Source organism: Lepisosteus oculatus, chromosome 4 (genome assembly GCF_040954835.1).
Source record: "Lepisosteus oculatus isolate fLepOcu1 chromosome 4, fLepOcu1.hap2, whole genome shotgun sequence".
In the NCBI taxonomy this organism is placed as follows: domain Eukaryota; kingdom Metazoa; phylum Chordata; class Actinopteri; order Semionotiformes; family Lepisosteidae; genus Lepisosteus; species Lepisosteus oculatus.
The window spans coordinates 3,427,974-3,448,132 of record NC_090699.1 but is presented as its reverse complement, the minus strand read 5'-3'; the positions used below and the strand labels follow the sequence as shown (position 1 = coordinate 3,448,132).

Genomic DNA, 20,159 nt, shown 5'->3' with positions numbered 1-20,159 from the left:
GCAGGGAGAGAGCGCCCCCTGCTGGCCCCACTCACCCCTCTCCCAGGAGTCTCCCCTCCAGGTACTGGCCAGGCTCCCCCTGCTGGGCTCCAGTGGGCTGGGAGCTGGGAGAGAGCGCCCCCTGCTGGGCTCCAGTGGGCTGGGAGCTGGGTGAGAGCGCCCCCTGCTGGGCTCCAGTGGGCTGGGAGCTGGGAGAGAGCGCCCCCTGCTGGGCTCCAGTGGGCTGGGAGCTGGGAGAGAGCGCCCCCTGCTGGGAGCTGCAGGGTAACCTGGCTGCTGGCACCGACATGAACGTCTTGTGTTTTTTGCTTAAACGGGGGTGCCGTCCTGTGGGACTGGCAGGACAGCTGGTCTGATGGTTCAAATCCAGTTGGGGTGGACCAGAAGGATGACCGTCACTTGGGTGAAACAAAACACCATCAAACAAATCTGTTTATTGTTTAAAAAACATTTATTGTCCTCCAGCGCTGCTGGGGTGTAGGAGATGGGGGTGCAGGGTGTCGACAGAGATGGACAAGGGTGGGTGGGTTGACCATAATTCCCCCTCCCCCCCCCCAGGCCAGAGAGACCAGCGTCGGAGTGACCTCCCCATCCGTCCGTCCGTTCGTCCGTTCTCGAGCCGCCCTGCAGCTGGTCAGCCAGGAGGTGGACGGTCACGACGCCACCCCAGAAAAAGCTCTCGTTTCTCAAACACAGCCGGTCAATCCTGTGTGTCACGGGTCGGCTCTGGTCCCGCGGGGCCCGGCGAGGGCAATCGATGAGACTTCATCTCGTGCCGAATCTGGGAGAAGGCACCTCTGAAGTCTTTATAGGTGAGAAAAGGAGAAAAGGAGCATGACTGCGAACTGGAGTATCGCAGCAGGACAAGAAGGGTTTGGAACCAGTGCAGGGATCTGACGGGGCCGACGGAACTGGTAACGAAGAGGCTTGTGAGTCTGGATGTGACAGAGCTCAGGCTCTCTGTTACCCCTGGGGTACAGCTCCTGAGTGTTGGGGTGCAGCAGGAGCAGACCCTGTCACCCCCAGAGTGTCGACAGTCTTGGGGGACAGACAGGAGAGCAGAATTAGACGATGTGGACGAGCTCAGGCTGGGGGGCTCCCTGATACCCCTGGGGTACAGCTCCTGAGCTTTGGGGTGCAGCAGGAGAAGTCCCTGTCACCCCCAGAGTGTCGACAGTCTTGGGGGACAGACAGGAGAGCAGAATTAGACGATGTGGACGAGCTCAGGCTGGGGGGCTCCCTGATACCCCTGGGGTACAGCTCCTGAGCTTTGGGGTGCAGCAGGAGAAGTCCCTGTCACCCCCAGAGTGTCGACAGTCTTGGGGGACAGACAGGAGAGCAGAATTAGACGATGTGGAAGAGCTCAGGCTGGGGGGCTCTCTGATACCCCTGGGGTACAGCTCCTGAGTGTTGGGGTGCAGCAGGAGACATCTACACTCTGGGGGTGACAGGACAGTCTTGGGGGACAGACAGGAGAGCAGAATTAGACGATGTAAAAGAGCTCAGGCTGTGGGGCGATATGAAACCCGACAGGAAGCCAGTGCAGGGACTCCAGGACAGGAGTGATGGGATCACCTGCACTGGGCCTGGTGGGGATTCTGGCTGCCGAATTCTGGACACACGATGAAAATGGAGTTTTACAGAGGACTCAGATTCTCCCGTGAGTAGTGGGTCTGGTCAGGACCTGGGATCGGGGTCAGAACTGGACCAGTTTGGGGAAGTAGGGGGAGGACCACGCAGGACTGGACCGGGCCAGCTCGGGCAGTCTTGGGTGGCTCCTGGAATAGCCAGGATCTGGGGCAGGACCCGACCGGACCAGCTTGCTGGAGGAGGAGGAGGTGCACGATGTGGATCCAGTCAGGAACTGGTGGTCGGGATCAGAAATGGACCAGCTTGAGGAAGGGGCAGCGTCACGCAGGACTGGACCGGACCGGCTCAGGGAAGTGGGACTGGACAAGCTCGGCTGATCAGGTTGTGTATATATTCTTAGCCTGGTTCAGCACTTTCCTGGGCACCTGGATCTTCTCTTCCATTTCGACGATCTGAGTGAGAGAGAGAGAGGTCAGCAGGCCCTGCCGTCACCCTGCAGACACACTCCACTGCTCCGTCGGACGCACCTCCGTCCTCTCCCCGATGGCCAGGCTGGGCTTGCCCTTGAATTCTTTCATCTTGTAGCCCTTCAGGACGAAGAACTTGTTCTTTCTGAGGAGGCAAGCCTTCTGCATATCGAACGCCGTCGCCCTGATCGCCCCCTCCTGGTCGGCCAGCGACATGCAGACTCTCTTCTTCTTCTTCTCCTGTCAACCACAGGACCACAGGTGAGTTCAGGAGGGGCCCGGCCCGAGCTCAGGTGTGGCTCAGGAGGGGCCCGGCCCGAGCTCAGGTGAGTTCAGGAGGGGCCCGGCCCGAGCTCAGGTGTGGCTCAGGAGGGGCCCGGCCCGAGCTCAGGTGTGGCTCAGGAGGGGCCCGGCCCGAGCTCAGGTGAGTTCAGGAGGGGCCCGGCCCGAGCTCAGGTGTGGCCCAGAAGTCGCCCTCAGACCCTGAGCAGCAGGAGTCCTCAGCTGAACTCGGGCGTGATCACGGTCGGCTCGCGTACCTGAGCATCGACGTAGGGAATCTGCTTGGATTTCTGCACCACCCTCACTGCCACAGGCGGTGGGAAAGAGTTCACGGGAAAGTCCAGCAGCTGGGCGACCGTCGCTCTCTGTGAGGAGACACGAAGGCGGGCTCCGTGAGAGACGCCGCATTCACCAGGCCCGTGTCCCTGCTGGCACGAGGAGCCCAGCTCAGGACACACACCCCACCCACTCCAACCCCCGCAGGGAGGGGCCCGACGAGCGCAGGACTCACCTCCTCGGTGGTTTTGGGGGTCTTGGCAGTGGGAGCTGGGGGAGAGAGAGGGGGGGGGTGTGAGTTCCTCCATCATAAGACACACACACACACACACACACACACCCTGGACAGCACACCGGTCCATCACAGGACACACACACACCCTGGACAGGACACCAGTCCATCACAGGACACATACACACCCTGGACAGGACACCGGTCCATCACAGGACACACACACACCCTGGACAGGACAACAGCCCATCACAGGACACACACACACCCTGGACAGCACACCGGTCCATCACAGGACACACACACACACACCCACACACCCACCCACACCCTGGACAGCACACGGGTCCTTCACAGGAGACACACACGCACCCTGGACAGCACGCTGGTCCATCACAGGACACACACACACCCTGGACAGCACGCTGGTCCATCACAGGACACACACACACCCTGGACAGCACACTGGTCCATCACAGGACACACACACAACCTGGACAGGACACTGGTCCATCACAGGACACACACACACCCTGGACAGCACACTGGTCCATCACAGGACACACACACACCCTGGACAGCACACTGGTCCATCACAGGACACACACACGCACACCCTGGACAGCACACCGGTCCATCACAGGACACACACACGCACACCCTGGACAGGACACTGGTCCATCACAGGACACACACACGCACACCCTGGACAGGACACCAGCCCATCACAGGACACGCATATGGACACCAGAAGCCACTTCACCCCCAGCCTGTCTTTGGGCTGGGGGGGGGATCCCCACACGAGCACAGGGGGGACACGCAGACTCTGCTGTGGCGCCATGCTGGTGCTCCGTGTGCCCCCCACCAGTGACAGAGGGGTCTCGGAGCCGAGGGCAGCGATCAGCGCTGCTTCTGCTGGAACAAGGCCGAACCCCGAGCAGGGGCTGGGTGGACTGGGGTGCACTGGGGCGCCCCTGCTCTGGACAGGACGGACGGGGCGCGCCCCTCACCTTCAGGCTTGACCGCTGGAGAGGGGTCAGCTGCACGGCGCTTCCGTTTCGGGGCTGGAGCAGAAAAGAGGAGAGAAGGTCAAGAGGAGCAATAAAGGAAAGAGAGTCTCCTGTGTGCCTCCCGTCAGTGACCCCTGTATCACACACACTGGACACAGGCAGACCTGGCTGTCCAGAGTGGACAGGCTCAGTGACCACAGCCTGGACACATACACTGGACACAGGCAGACCTGGCTGCCCAGAGAGAACAGGCTCAGTGACACAGCCTGGGCACACACACTGGACACATGCAGACATGGCTGTCCAGAGAGGACAAGCTCAGTGACCACAGCCTGGACACACACAATGGACACAGACAGACCTGGCTGTCCAGAGAGAACAGGCTCAGTGACACAGCCTGGGCACACACACTGGACACATGCAGACATGGCTGTCCAGAGAGGACAAGCTCAGTGACCACAGCCTGGACACACACAATGGACACAGACAGACCTGGCTGTCCAGAGAGGACAGGCTCAGTGACCACAGCCTGGACACACACACTGGACACAGGCAGACCTGGCTGTCCAGAGAGGACAGGCTCAGTGACCACAGCCTGGACACACACACTGGACACAGGCAGACCTGGCTGCCCAGAGAGGACAGGCTCAGTGACCACAGCCTGGACACACACACTGGACACAGGCAGACCTGGCTGCCCAGAGAGGACAGGCTCAGAGACCACAGCCTGGACACACACACTGGACACAGGCAGACCTGGCTGTCCAGAGAGGACAGGCTCAGTGACCACAGCCTGGACACACACACTGGACACAGGCAGACCTGGCTGTCCAGAGAGGACAGGCTCAGAGACCACAGCCTGGGCACACACACTGGACACAGGCAGACCTGGCTGTCCAGAGAGGACAAGCTCAGTGACCACAGCCTGGACACACACACTGGACACAGACAGACCTGGCTGTCCAGAGAGGACAGGCTCAGTGACACAGCCTGGACACACACACTGGACACAGGCAGAGCTGGCTGTCCAGAGAGGACAGGCTCAGTGACCACAGCCTGGACACACACACTGGACACAGGCAGACCTGGCTGCCCAGAGAGGACAGGCTCAGTGACCACAGCCTGGACACACACACTGGACACAGGCAGACCTGGCTGCCCAGAGAGGACAGGCTCAGAGACCACAGCCTGGACACACACACTGGACACAGGCAGACCTGGCTGTCCAGAGAGGACAGGCTCAGTGACCACAGCCTGGACACACACACTGGACACAGGCAGACCTGGCTGTCCAGAGAGGACAGGCTCAGAGACCACAGCCTGGGCACACACACTGGACACAGGCAGACCTGGCTGTCCAGAGAGGACAAGCTCAGTGACCACAGCCTGGACACACACACTGGACACAGACAGACCTGGCTGTCCAGAGAGGACAGGCTCAGTGACACAGCCTGGACACACACACTGGACACAGGCAGAGCTGGCTGTCCAGAGAGGACAGGCTCAGTGACCACAGCCTGGACACAGACACTGGACACAGGCAGACATGGCTGTCCAGAGAGGACAGGCTCAGTGACACAGCCTGGACACAGACACTGGACACAGGCAGACATGGCTGTCCAGAGAGGACAGGCTCAGTGACACAGCCTGGACACAGACACTGGACACAGGCAGACCTGGCTGTCCAGAGAGGACAGACTCACTGACCACAGCCTGGACACAGGCAAACCTGGCTGTCCAGAGAGGACAGGCTCAGTGAACACAGCCTGGACACACACACTGGACACAGGCAGACCTGGCTGTCATGAGAGGACAGGCTCAGAGACCACAGCCTGGACACACACACTGGACACAGGCAGACCTGGCTGTCCAGAGAGGACAGGCTCAGTGACCACAGCCTGGACACACACACTGGACACAGGCAGACCAGGCTGTCCAGAGAGGACAAGCTCAGTGACCACAGCCTGGACACACACACTGGACACAGGGAGACCTGGCTGCCCACAGAGGATAGGCTCAGTGACCACAGCCTGGACACACACACTGGACACAGGCAGACCTGGCTGTCCAGAGAGGACAGGCTCAGTGACCCCTGTATCACACACACTGGACACAGGCAGACCTGGCTGTCCAGAGAGGACAGGCTCAGTGACCACAGCCTGGACACACACACTGGACACAGGCAGACCTGGCTGCCCAGAGAGGACAGGCTCAGTGACACAGCCTGGACACACACACTGGACACAGGCAGACCTGGCTGTCCAGAGAGGACAGGCTCAGTGACCCCTGTATCACACACACTGGACACAGGCAGACCTGGCTGTCCAGAGAGGACAGGCTCAGTGACCACAGCCTGGACACACACACTGGACACAGGCAGACCTGGCTGCCCAGAGAGGACAGGCTCAGTGACACAGCCTGGACACACACACTGGACACAGGCAGACATGGCTGTCCAGAGAGGACAGGCTCAGTGACACAGCCTGGACACAGACACTGGACACAGGCAGACATGGCTGTCCAGAGAGGACAGGCTCAGTGACACAGCCTGGACACAGACACTGGACACAGGCAGACCTGGCTGTCCAGAGAGGACAGACTCACTGACCACAGCCTGGACACAGGCAAACCTGGCTGTCCAGAGAGGACAGGCTCAGTGAACACAGCCTGGACACACACACTGGACACAGGCAGACCTGGCTGTCATGAGAGGACAGGCTCAGAGACCACAGCCTGGACACACACACTGGACACAGGCAGACCTGGCTGTCCAGAGAGGACAGGCTCAGTGACCACAGCCTGGACACACACACTGGACACAGGCAGACCAGGCTGTCCAGAGAGGACAAGCTCAGTGACCACAGCCTGGACACACACACTGGACACAGGGAGACCTGGCTGCCCACAGAGGATAGGCTCAGTGACCACAGCCTGGACACACACACTGGACACAGGCAGACCTGGCTGTCCAGAGAGGACAGGCTCAGTGACCCCTGTATCACACACACTGGACACAGGCAGACCTGGCTGTCCAGAGAGGACAGGCTCAGTGACCACAGCCTGGACACACACACTGGACACAGGCAGACCTGGCTGCCCAGAGAGGACAGGCTCAGTGACACAGCCTGGACACACACACTGGACACAGGCAGACCTGGCTGTCCAGAGAGGACAGGCTCAGTGACACAGCCTGGACACACACACTGGACACAGGCAGACCTGGCTGCCCACAGAGGACAGGCTCAGTGACACAGCCTGGACACACACACTGGACACAGGCAGACCTGGCTGCCCACAGAGGACAGGCTCAGAGACCACAGCCTGGACACACACCCTGGACAGCACACTGGTCCATCACAGGACACACACACACCCTGGACAGGACACCAGCCCATCACAGGACATGCATATGGACACCAGAAGCCACTTCACCCCCAGCCTGTCTTTGGGCTGGGGGGGGGATCCCCACACGAGCACAGGGGGGACACGCAGACTCTGCTGTGGCGCCATGCTGGTGCTCCGTGTGCCCCCCACCAGTGACAGAGGGGTCTCGGAGCCGAGGGCAGCGATCAGCGCTGCTTCTGCTGGAACAAGGCCGAACCCCGAGCAGGGGCTGGGTGGACTGGGGTGCACTGGGGCGCCCCTGCTCTGGACAGGACGGACGGGGCGCGCCCCTCACCTTCAGGCTTGACCGCTGGAGAGGGGTCAGCTGCACGGCGCTTCCGTTTCGGGGCTGGAGCAGAAAAGAGGAGAGAAGGTCAAGAGGAGCAATAAAGGAGAGAGAGTCTCCTGTGTGCCTCCCGTCAGTGACCCCTGTATCACACACACTGGACACAGGCAGACCTGGCTGTCCAGAGTGGACAGGCTCAGTGACCACAGCCTGGACACACACACTGGACACAGGCAGACCTGGCTGCCCAGAGAGAACAGGCTCAGTGACACAGCCTGGGCACACACACTGGACACATGCAGACATGGCTGTCCAGAGAGGACAAGCTCAGTGACCACAGCCTGGACACACACAATGGACACAGACAGACCTGGCTGTCCAGAGAGGACAAGCTCAGTGACCACAGCCTGGACACACACAATGGACACAGACAGACCTGGCTGTCCAGAGAGAACAGGCTCAGTGACCCCTGTATCTCACACACTGGACACAGGCAGACCTGGCTGTCCAGAGAGGACAGGCTCAGTGACCACAGCCTGGACACACACACTGGACACAGGCAGACCTGGCTGTCCAGAGAGGACAGGCTCAGTGACACAGCCTGGACACACACACTGGACACAGGCAGACCTGGCTGCCCAGAGAGGACAGGCTCAGTGACACAGCCTGGACACAGACACTGGACTCAGGCAGACCTGGCTGCCCAGAGAGGACAGGCTCAGTGACCACAGCCTGGACACACACACTGGACACATGCAGACATGGCTGTCCAGAGAGGACAGGCTCAGTGACCACAGCCTGGACACACACACTGGACACAGACAGACCTGGCTGTCCAGAGAGGACAGGCTCAGAGACCACAGCCTGGGCACACACACTGGACACAGACAGACCTGGCTGTCCAGAGAGGACAGGCTCAGTGACACAGCCTGGACACAGACACTGGACACAGGCAGACCTGGCTGTCCAGAGAGGACAGGCTCAGTGACCACAGCCTGGACACACACACTGGACACAGGCAGACCTGGCTGCCCAGAGAGGACAGGCTCAGTGACCACAGCCTGGACACACACACTGGACACATGCAGACATGGCTGTCCAGAGAGGACAGGCTCAGTGACCACAGCCTGGACACACACACTGGACACAGACAGACCTGGCTGTCCAGAGAGGACAGGCTCAGAGACCACAGCCTGGGCACACACACTGGACACAGACAGACCTGGCTGTCCAGAGAGGACAGGCTCAGTGACACAGCCTGGACACAGACACTGGACACAGGCAGACCTGGCTGTCCAGAGAGGACAGGCTCAGTGACCACAGCCTGGACACACACACTGGACACAGACAGACCTGGCTGTCCAGAGAGGACAGGCTCAGTGACACAGCCTGGACACAGACACTGGACACAGGCAGACATGGCTGTCCAGAGAGGACAGGCTCAGTGACCACAGCCTGGACACAGGCAAACCTGGCTGTCCAGAGAGGAGAGGCTCAGTGACCACAGCCTGGACACACACACTGGACACAGACAGACCTGGCTGTCCAGAGAGGACAGGCTCAGTGACACAGCCTGGACACACACACTGGACACATGCAGACATGGCTGTCCAGAGAGGACAGGCTCAGTGACCACAGCCTGGACACACACACTGGACACAGACAGACCTGGCTGTCCAGAGAGGACAGGCTCAGTGACACAGCCTGGACACAGACACTGGACACAGGCAGACATGGCTGTCCAGAGAGGACAGGCTCAGTGACCACAGCCTGGACACAGGCAAACCTGGCTGTCCAGAGAGGAGAGGCTCAGTGACCACAGCCTGGACACACACACTGGACACAGGCAGACCTGGCTGTCCAGAGAGGACAGGCTCAGAGACCACAGCCTGGACACAGACACTGGACGCAGGCAGACCTGACAGTCACACCCAGCCCGGCTCCCCTGTGCTCTGACCAGCGGTACTGCACTGTTAAAGCACAGAGCACCAGACTGAGGAACACCTGTTGTCTCACTGCAGTCCACCTCCTCAACAGACCATGACCTGTCTCCATAGTCCACCAGCCTGCCCTTCTCATCTCACGACCCCATTTTACTGTCCCACAACTTGTTTATTGTTCCTGTTCTGATTTATTCATTTGTTTGTGATGTACTGTTTTATCTGTCGTGTTCTGTCTGTCCCCAGAGATCAACGCGAATCAGGATGCCAATGTAATGATCAATCAATTTCCCTAATACGGGATCAATAAAGTGTTATCTATCTGTACATCCCATCTAAATGAAAGGGTCAGTAACTTCAAATTCCTTGGCGTCCGTATCACCGAGGACCTCACATGGTCTCTCAACACCACCTGTCTGATCAAGAAAGCGCAACAGCGCCTGTACTTCCTCAGATGGTTGAAGGAGGCTGAGATATGTGCCCAGATCCTCACTAACTTTTACAGATGCACTAGAGAAAGCACACTGACAGGCTGCATCACAGTGTGGTATGGCAACTGAGGTACTGCTGACCGCAGTGCCCTACAGCGGGCGGTGGACACTGCCCAGTCCATCACTGGGGTTGCCCTCCCATCCATACAGGACATTGATGACAGACGGTGCTTGAGGAAAGCTCTGAGCATCATCAAAGACCCCACACACCCCAGCTACAGACTGTATGACCCTCTACCATCTGGAAAACAGTACAGGAGCATCCAGGCCTGGACTACCAGACTCGTAGACAGTGTTTACCCCCGCACTGTCAAACTGGTAAACTCCCAGCCTCTGAACCTCACAGTGCCTCTCTCTCCATCACACTGACACCTGCCTCTGCCTCACAGGTCAAGACCTTCACTCCCCATAATTTCACATCCTTTTCATTCTGATGACGTGTGATTTTGCACAACTCTTGCTGTTTTGCACAGTGCCTGGTTCCTGTTGTTGTGTGGCACTTTGCCTGTTGTCTCTGTCTTTTCTTACACAATTGTATTGTTGTTGTTTCCTGTGCTGCTTACCGTCTGAGAGCTACTGTAGCTAAATAGCATTTCACTACACCCTAGACCTGTGTGTGAGTATGATGACAACAAACTTGATATACAGATGCAGCCATTCAAAATGGGTGAGGTATTTCACGGCATACCGCGACACGCCCACCGGGGTATCACGCGGTATCACGTGTGTCACGTGACTAACTATCCAGCGTCGCCTTGTAAAACCGCCAGGGGGAGCTTAACCTCTCATGTACAGCATTCGAGCCTTTAATTTTGAACTGTGTATTACAGCATGTTAATCATCAGTCATTCAAATGTTGGTATATTTTATGAAAGCAAGATTGCTCAGTTGGACAAAAGTACACAACCTACCTTTATCAGAAATATTTATGCATCAAAGCCTTTACTGAAGATATTACTAATAGTATTAATAATGGATGACTTTGGACAAGCTGTATACTCAAAGTATAATTTCTTTAGCACATTTGTACAAGCACTTGGAATCTGTCCAAGCCATACTTTGTCAGGCATTTTGTTTTACTTCAACGGGCATAAAAACTTCCTTGCTTTTAACAGGGCGTTTCATAATTTCTAATTACGAAAATGATTTAAAATGCGACACCTATCATGAAAAGAAAAAAATACACACCAGTATTCCATTTCTCCCTAAACATTGTAAGCTTTGAAGTCTTTAACTAACGTGATACCGGAGTCAACAAGCATACTTTTAGAATTTGATTAAAAGGGAATATAATATGGAATCGCGTATCTCAAGAATTTAATAACGGTATGATTATATCCGTGTACTGCGGCAGGGCTGTGTAGGGCTGTTTCGCCTGCCTGCTTATGCGAGCTGTCTTGTAGCCTACTGGTCTATGTGTGTGACTACCAACTGGCAGGTTGTGTGTTCAAATCCAGCTGGTGCTGGACCTTTCAGTTTTATTTATTTATTTTTTAATCGCGTAACATAAACATATTACCGTATGCAAACTGTACTGTATACAATATGTATATGTTTATTTAATGTCTTAACTGTGCCCGTTTAAGTATTGAATATTCATATCTAATTTTACCACTGAAGGGAAATCTTAACATAAACATACAGTATATGGCTGGTCTCGGTACTTTAAAGAAAAAAATACACACCAGTATTCCATTTCTCCCTAAACATTGTAAGCTTCGAATGAAACCACTAAATAAAGACATAAATATAGAAATCTTAAGATTTGTTTTATTTAATGTTGGTAGCAGGATGAACTGTCAGAGTGTATATTTTGTCGCAAAGTTGCTACAAGATGTTAACAGTGAAAAAGGTATTTAGAAATGAGTTATTTCAAGATGAAAAAGAAAACATACACGAAACATGGTTTCATTACGACCAGAATCGGTCTTGAGATATTTTTAACTTGATTTACAGTATTTGAGAGGTATGTCTTAACACCGATACTACAGTGCTTAACTACTGCTCACGTATATGTTTCTAGGTTTATATTATGCATTTCATACGGTCAAATTACTTTTGAGCAACTAATAAGAAGCGCGAAACGGTATGCGTTTTAGTTTCGTTTTGTGCTGGAACCCGTGGATTGATTAGAGATATCAAGTACATACAAGTCATTTTTTAAATGTTGTAGTTCGTCTTGAAAAAATGTTACGAGTACATCATCTATCAACAATTAGGTTCTGTTTCCATATTGCGGATTTTGGTTAGGTACAGTATTATCAAATCCAGTGGCGCTGTGTGTTACTTTACTGAGTCCCAATCTGTGATTGAAACCTGTAAAACTGGTTTAATTCGTCACAGCCAGCACTCTTCAGGTGTGAGGGTCTTCTGCTCAGAATGAAACGCTAAAATGTTTGTGTATATTCTAATGGTAGTGGGGGCAGGGTGTGTGGGAACAGGTTTGTTCTTCACACCTGAAACATTTTCTCTGAAAGGATTTTCTTCGCAGTTAACCGATCTTGTAACAGCATGTTACAGTTTACTATTATTAACCATATTAATTTTAAGTGCTTAATGTAAAATCTTGTAAAAATATATTTTCATTGTTCAAATATACATTAATATACATTAAGTCTGACTATCATATAATAAGTTAAATACAAAACTAAAGAAAAAATAGGGTTAAATATAATTCAAAATATTTTGCTAACAATGTTAACTGTTTATGAATAAAATGTATTAACTAAGGAGTAGGATGGCACAGTTGTTAGTATGTTTTTTGTTTTGTTTCTTTTTCATAAATACAACAGTAGTACCTGATGTCTCAGTGGCTTTCAAAATTAAATTATGCATGCAAACCTGTGAACTAGAAAGATAACTAAAATTTTAATACTAATTAAATGACCGCGGGCACTTCCCACCGCCTCTACATTCTCAGAGTAGAACAGACTAACCTTCTAATGAAAGACGGTCCACCCCCCACGGACAGGAAAAGTGCCCACAGGCACTTAAACTTAATATGGTCAGTAACGGTAAACAGTAACATGGTAAGAAGGAGCACGTACAAACGTTTTCGAAATAACCACATGTAAGACTCTGATCCTAAAAATGGGATTTCTATATGTCTTTATTTAGTGTTTACATTAGTGACAAAGGCTAAACTTTTAGCTTCAGTAACGTGTACATATCTCCCCTTTTTATAAAACGACTTGGTTGAAAACTGTTCCAGAGCCACTGTTGTTTCATCAGTGAAAAGTACATCATGAAATGCCTCTCCCTGTTCAATCCACTGGAAAAAAGAAAAGGAGCATAAAGCTTCTGATGGTCATAAACGATATTCATTTAGGAGCAGCATCAGAGGTATGTTTTTAACTGCACTGCATTGGAGAGAATACCATAGTGTGTTTTTTTTTTTACTCCCTGGCGGAAACTGGCTTCCAGAAGAATCAGTATGGCTCAGAGATTAAATAAAACTTCACAGACATTAACGAAGAGCATAACGCGTGTACTGTATGCACTGCAAGTACAACCCAACTCTCTGCAGGAGTGCTGGCTGTGACGAATTGAACCGGTTTCACGGGTATTTTCAAAGTAGGAGGCGAGATTTCCAGCGAAAGACACCCCCCCCTCAAAAACCCAGTAAATACAGTACTTACTAGTTAAAGGCTAGGCTCCCGACTACGGCGAAAGGAACCCTTCTTTCATTAGAAGACAATGAACATATTGTAACGCTTACGGCCGACAGGTACTGTGTAAGAGCCGGCGTACCAGAGCGGGTGACGTCACCGCCCTTCCCTGTGATAGCAGGACTACAGCTACTGGGCTGTGGAGAGATCTCTCTTTGGCTCACGGGGCTAGGTCGCTGCAGAGAGACGCGGAAGTCCCGGGTTCGAGCCACCTATACTTTGGGCCGACCAGATGCGGCAAGGGTGCCCGCCTGAGCCCCCGTTGCGTTACAATATTTTAGCCCTGAATGAATTAATAGCAAACATGGTTTACATAAAAGACATTTTTCCAAGAAAGTTTAGCCTTTGTCACTAATGAAACCACTAAATAAAGACATAAATAGAAAAATCTTAAGATTTTTAAAATACATGACTTTGCTAAAATTTATTTGAAAATAAAAACAATTACAACCGCCAGGGGAGAGAGAGAACAGGGGAGGGATGTTGGTTTTGCATAAGGGGCGGGGCTATGTTTGGGTATGTTTGGGAATGTGTAGTTACATGTTCTGGCTGTTTGTGAATTATCGTTGTTGAGTATGGAGTGTTGAGGTATTGATTTTGTGTAATGCTTTATGTTGAAAATTGAGGTGGATTTTGTTTATGATAAACAGGATAAACTGGGATGGGAGGAAGGTTTGGTTTTGCATAAGGGGCGGGATTATGATAATTGGAGGACTTTGCGAGTGTAAAATGGTTTGATTATTTGATTTTGTATTGTGGTTGTTATCTATGTTTTTGGTTGGTATTATGTTTATATGGTTGTTTTTGTTGGTTGGTTGTTATTATGGTTATTAATAATACGATCTATAGTTGAAATCTGAGCCTAAACAAAAAGAAAAAGCAAGTGATTAGGTTTATGAGCAATCTAATTACTTATTCGTTTAAAAAGCTATATAAAATAAAGTTTATTATTAATTTGCTGGACAGAGCGGTGAACATTATTATGCATAAGACAAAGATAACGATCCTGATCAGTTTAGAAATCTGTGTACGCTGTAAGGTTTTTACTTCTTAAACTTTTAAAATACACGTTTTGAATTGAAAGAAATCCTCTTCCTGGTACAGTATGTATAGCAAACCAGCACGTCTTTTTTCTCCAATCAGAGGGGTGTCAGATGGTGTCAGCCAATCACCATTCTGCGTTGGGTAGCAACAGGTGACTGTTCTCAGGCGGAACATGTAAACAGCTTAATGTTCGTGTTAAATATTTTTTTTTAATTAAAATTCATTCTATACAGCAATCGCATATTTGGGTACCGTTTCATAAAACTTTCATGCTTAAAATGTTTAGGGAGAAATGGAAGACTGGTGTGTATTTTTTCTTTAAACTACCAAGACCAGCCATACACAGTACAGTTTACATACATAATGTTTTAAATTAATATCGTTTATGACCTTCAGATGCGTTATGCTCCTCTTCTTTTTATGCTCAGCTACTAAAATTTCCCTTTAGTGGTAAAATCCATATAAATATTCAAAACTAAGCGGATTAAAATGTGCACAGTAAAGACATTAAATGATTAAATCTTTGCACTACCAACCAATGCACCACGAGTGCCCCTGTCGGTCATTTTGGCCAGCCAATCACTTGCCCTGCGGTATGCTCCGGTGCCCCGCGGTGGCTTGTGGGTAGGTTACCGTACCGAGGGTTTTTACCGCGCATTTTGAATGGCTGCATCTGTAGCAATGAGCTCCTCTCTCTTCTCCCTTCTCCCTGGCTGCCCAGAAGTTCACATTCAAAACAGACAAGAACGTTGTGCACATTATCTGTTGTTGTTTTGCACATTATCTATTGCTGTTGTGCACATTATCTGTTACCTGTTGTTATTTTGCACATGATGTGTTGTTGTGTGGCACACTGCCGGTTTCCTGTTGTTGTGTGGCACTTTGCCTGTTGTCTCCGTCTTTTCTTACACAATTGTATTGTTGTTGTTTCCTGTACAGCTACTGTGGCTAAATAGCATTTCACTACACCCTAGACCTGTGTGTGAGTATGATGACAATAAACTTGATAAAGCAATGAGCTCCTCTCTCCTCTCTCTCTCTCCCCCCTCACCCTCTGCCCATAACTTCACACTCAAAACGGACGAGTCCGGCGAGACGGCAGGACCGAGCCCCGACCTCTCCTGGCGGCCTCCTCCCTCAGCGTCTCGGCCAGCTGGTTCTCGCCCACGGCGGTCATCACGTTGACGGCCAGCGGCAGGGCGCGCCGCTCGGTGTAGTACCGGAGCAGGGCCGCCGCCAGGTCGGTGCTGTGCTTCGCCTTCTCCACCTGCTCCCACGTCATGGGCGCCAGCCCGTCGAACCTGAACTCCGTGTCGCACAGCTTCGTCCGGAAGCGCTTCCTGGCGTCGCGGGTGAGGTTGTCCAGCGCCTCGACCAGCACGTCCTGGACCGTCTTGTGCTGCTGCTTCGCGCCCTCGGACCCGGGCGCAGCCGCCGCCGCCGCCGCCGCCATCGTGCTCCTGGACATCAGCTTTCGCTTTCGTTTCCTCTGCAGCAGAGCCGAGCGGGGTCTTCCTGTTCGCGACGGCGATGATGATGATGATAACAGTCATCACCTTGTAAAAATGTTTTTATTCATGCACAAATAATACCCCCGCCAGAAAATAGAATCCAAACAGGAGGATAGATAATATTTCCAGACACAAACATCGTCGGGGCGGGGGGGTTACACAGTGTAAAATAATTTCCAATTATGAAAAAAGTTGAACCGAATGAAACACAGGTGACGTCCGCACCCGCTTTCTCATGTTTACGCTGTGGAAGAGCCTGGAGATACAGTACTCCTCTGCATCCGTCTTACCGCGCTCAGGCGTGGGATTCCTCCCAGACCCCTGCAGTGTCGTGCCCTTATCATCATGACATCGATTACAGACTTTATTTCCGTTTCGCATCCGACGGGGCTGGGGCTTCGCGTCGCGTCGTTTTCTTCAGGAACAAATATCCGCATGGGTCTCGTTTTGAAGATGTGTGCCCGACTCGGTCCAGAAAGTTTCTACCCTGGGACAGAACCACAATAAATCAAACACATTTATCATCTATTTGAATTTTAAATCGCTGGAGAACAAGAGTCTTAACCGGGGAAATTCGATGAATTATTTTGTATGAAACCTCCCTAACCGTATTAGTTATACAATATTTAGTGGGCATCATCCACATTTTTTTTCCCACTCCCCGCAGAGCGCTTTACAGGTCATGGGGATCCCCTCCACCCCCACCACCAGTGTGTCCCCCCACCTGGATGATGCTCCAGTCCGCTCCCACACACTCCAGCTCTCAGTGGGGAGGAGAGCAGAGCGATGAGGACAGGTCAGAGGTCATTAGGGGTTAGGGGTACCCGCCAGGGACTCGAACCCTGGCCTCCGGCGTCACTCAACAGGGACCCAGCCGGCTGAGTTAAAGAGAGATCTCCCCTCAGCCCAGCGGCTGCGGCCCCTGCTATTCACAGGGAAGAGTTTCAGCCCCATCGAAAACAATATTAAAATGCAGTGTGTAATAAGTTTAATTATTATAACGCCACGTTATTACATACATAAAATGAAGTGGTCTGGGAAGAGCCCTTTGTCTGAGCATTTTAAAATGGAAATAAGGGGGTATTTGCAGACTATTTCGAAATGCAAAGATAGGAAGGACATAATTTGTATTTCATTTGTTTAATCTTTTCTCATAACTTGAATTGACGTAGTCGTATGTACCCCCGACGACCTTCTTGTCTCGAATTGTTATATGTGCTCTTGTTCGTATTGTAATTTTTGTTATTCTGTTAAGCATCAATAAAAACAAATAGAAAAGAAAATTCGCCGGGGAGGGCGGCGATGTCACCGCGCTGGCCAGCCGGCTCGCACCACCTGCAGGGAAAAACTGTCCTGCCCCCAGCTCGTCGGGAGCGCGCCCACTGCGGCTGGTCCCAGTGCCCGCCAGGATATCACGCCAGCGCTGTCCCTCGTCAGAACTGGGTTCGTTCTTATTTCCACTACGACGGACATCACCCCCCTGGCTTGTAAGCGAGCGTGTGATCATGTCCAAGAATGAACATGACTTCAACTACGCGACACAAAGAGTCCAAAAAGAGCGCGACAAAGAGACCCAAAAAAGATCATAGATCTTATAATCATATAAGTCATATAAAATCATATAAATCCAGTATCCAAAACCTGAGAATCCAAGCTTTTATATCTACGCCCAACAGCAGTCTTTAAAAGCCTATTCGATTGATTTGATTGACTGTTATTTATCATTGATGATAATAATAATAATAATAATAATAATAATAATTGCTTACACTTATATAGCGCTTTTCTGGACACTCCACTCAAAGCGCTTTACAGGTAATGGGGATCCCCTCCACCCCCACCAGTGTGCAGCCCCACCTGGATGATGCGACGGCAGCCATAGTGCGCCAGAACGCTCCCCACACACCAGCTCTCAGTGGGGAGGAGAGGAGAGTAATGAAGCCAATTCATAGATGGGGATTATTAGGAGGCCATGATCGGTAAGGGCCAATGGGAAATGGGCCAGGACGCCAGGGTTACACCCCTTCTCTTTTCGAGAAACGCCCTGGGATTTTTAATGACCACAGAGAGTCAGGACCTCGGTTTTACGTCTCATCCGAAGGACGGCGCCTGTTTTACAGTATAGTGTCCCTGTCACTATACTGGGGTATTAGGACCCACATGGACCGCAGGGTGAGCACCCCCTGCTGGCCCCACTAACACCTCTTCCAGCAGCAGCCTTAGTTTTTTCCAGGAGGTCTCCCATCCAGGTACTGACCAGGCTCACACCTGCTGAGGTCCAGTGGGGCTGCCAGTTGAGAGTTGCAGGGTGCTTTGGCTGCTGGCCATATAGACAGGTGTTACCTATTGCATCTGGATTTCTCAGTAGTTACTTATAATAGTTGTGACAATGTGCTCTTTTGTTCTTTGTGACTGTGTAGTGTACAGCAGTAACACAGTCAGAGTGTCCCTCAGTCCTCAAAGGACAGGTGTGTTCTTGCACATCTTCCAGCAGCAACCTTAGTTTCCTTATCACACAGTTAAAAAGTCCAAACTCCTCCGGGCTGTGTGTATAACGGAGGACATGGCACGGCGTGCCCACCGATCGGGTTTCAGGACCGGAACTATCCGTCTTACACACTTTGAGAAATTCCTATTAACAGCCCCAGATTCATGGTCGCTTTTCAGCACAGGGACGACGACTGTCACACGAGGGAAAAGACAGAGAGATCGGATTTTATTGTCCCCGTTTAAATAGAAGGCAAGAAAAGAAGAGAGGAAAGACATTGCACATTATTCTATTACAAAAAATAAGAAAGACATTGCACATCACTCACAACACCCACAAACAACACCCACAAACAGGACACAGCAGACCAATGTCTGCTGCCTATCAGAGGACAGAACCGAGAGCAAGACAGAGCAGGACCAGAAGTAATGACATATCAGAGAACAGGACAAGCTCTCAGATCGTGACACAGACTCTCCCCTGGCTGTATATAAGAGCTGGGAGACCCCTGCAGTGTGTCTGTTCTGCGGGCCAGACCCGGCGCGCGTTGTCGGACCTACTGGGCTCAATAAAACTGAATCTGCACAAGACTGTGCCCTGCCCCTCTGAGGAAGAAGTTCCCACAACAATACGATGATACCTCCTTAACCTTATGAGTTATCCAATATTTGCTTCAGATCATCCAGTCTTTTTCTTCTGCAGAGCTCCCTGGGCTGTGTGATCCTGTGGAGCAATGTGGCGCTGTTATCCGGTGATCCACCAGATCCTTTAACAGTAATGCGGACTTGCTCCCGAGCTCGCCGAAAAGCGCTGGCTGACGTCTTATAGACCCCCATTAAATCGTCCTAGCCCCCCTTATCCCCCCGGGCAAATCCCACGTCCCTGTGAACACGCACCCCAGACCCGATACCCATTCTGGGAGTGCAGATCGATATTTGTATCACCAACTCGACGAGCGCCTGCCCGCTATACGATGCGTCTGAGCTGGACTGAAACGCGGAAGTATAACTCACGAGTTTAAGGCTGCGGTGCCGGTGTCCTGTTCATCCTCCGTGTCCCCGCGGTGCCGGTGTCCTGTTCATCCGCCGCGTCCCCGCGGTGCCGGTGTCCTGTTCATCCGCCGTGTCCCCGCGGTGCCGGTGTCCTGTTCATCCGCCGTGTCCCCGCGGTGCCGGTGTCCTGTTCATCCGCCGTGTCCCCGCGGTACCGTCTTGAAAAGACACCACACGGGCGCGATGTGGCGCTGTCGGCCGTCGTCCTAACACCGGAGTGACTGCCGACGGCCAATCCGTATAAAATCCACAAAAAAAGGCCACTTTGGCCAGTTAAAATATCGGATAAATATGTAGATACGACACTGTTCTATGTAAAAGCGGGGGTCTCATTTTGGGGTCCACTTTTTATTGTTCATATTCGGTTTTTTTTTCTGGTCAAACAGTTCGAGGGAAATCTGAAACTGATCTAAAATCGTGAATACAGCTCGAAGTTCA

General features: G+C 52.0%; 3 protein-coding genes across 5 annotated transcripts in view; 1 reads left to right on the top strand and 2 right to left on the bottom strand.

Moving 5' to 3' along the window:
* The window catches only part of LOC138238041 (E3 ubiquitin-protein ligase TRIM39-like), a 373,132-nt gene that overhangs the window by 82,824 nt on the left and 270,149 nt on the right, over nt 1-20,159 (bottom strand). The gene's annotated exons all lie outside the window — the stretch shown is intronic.
* LOC107075987 (butyrophilin subfamily 1 member A1-like) overlaps nt 1-20,159 on the top strand; it is a 97,307-nt gene that overhangs the window by 46,585 nt on the left and 30,563 nt on the right. The window lies entirely within an intron of this gene.
* On the bottom strand, nt 433-20,098 carry LOC138238064 (uncharacterized). Of its 2 annotated transcripts, none has more exons than XM_069187918.1 (10): nt 19,683-20,098; nt 16,472-16,668; nt 15,787-16,185; nt 7,537-7,590; nt 3,858-3,911; nt 2,851-2,885; nt 2,597-2,704; nt 2,118-2,297; nt 2,010-2,042; nt 433-806 (listed from the first exon to the last, which is right to left on the bottom strand). In XM_069187918.1, exons 2-10 carry the CDS (start codon nt 16,560-16,562, stop codon nt 714-716), a joined length of 1,047 nt encoding a protein of 348 aa, XP_069044019.1. In that variant the 5' UTR covers nt 16,563-16,668; nt 19,683-20,098; the 3' UTR covers nt 433-713. The 2 variants fall into 2 exon arrangements, with proteins under 2 accessions (XP_069044019.1, XP_069044020.1); XM_069187919.1 differs by having other exon boundaries at nt 16,472-16,663.

Excerpts from the sequence above, each read along its gene's own strand:
- LOC138238064 (XM_069187918.1), bottom strand. The coding sequence starts at position 16,562 with ATGCGAAACGGAAATAAAGTCTGTAATCGATGTCATGATGATAAGGGC. Across the intron at positions 7,591-15,786 it reads GGAGGAGGCCGCCAGGAGAG|CCCCGAAACGGAAGCGCCGT; the intron begins GTCGGGGCTCGG and ends TTTCTGCTCCAG. Across the intron at positions 2,705-2,850 it reads CCCCCAAAACCACCGAGGAG|AGAGCGACGGTCGCCCAGCT; the intron begins GTGAGTCCTGCG and ends GTCTCCTCACAG.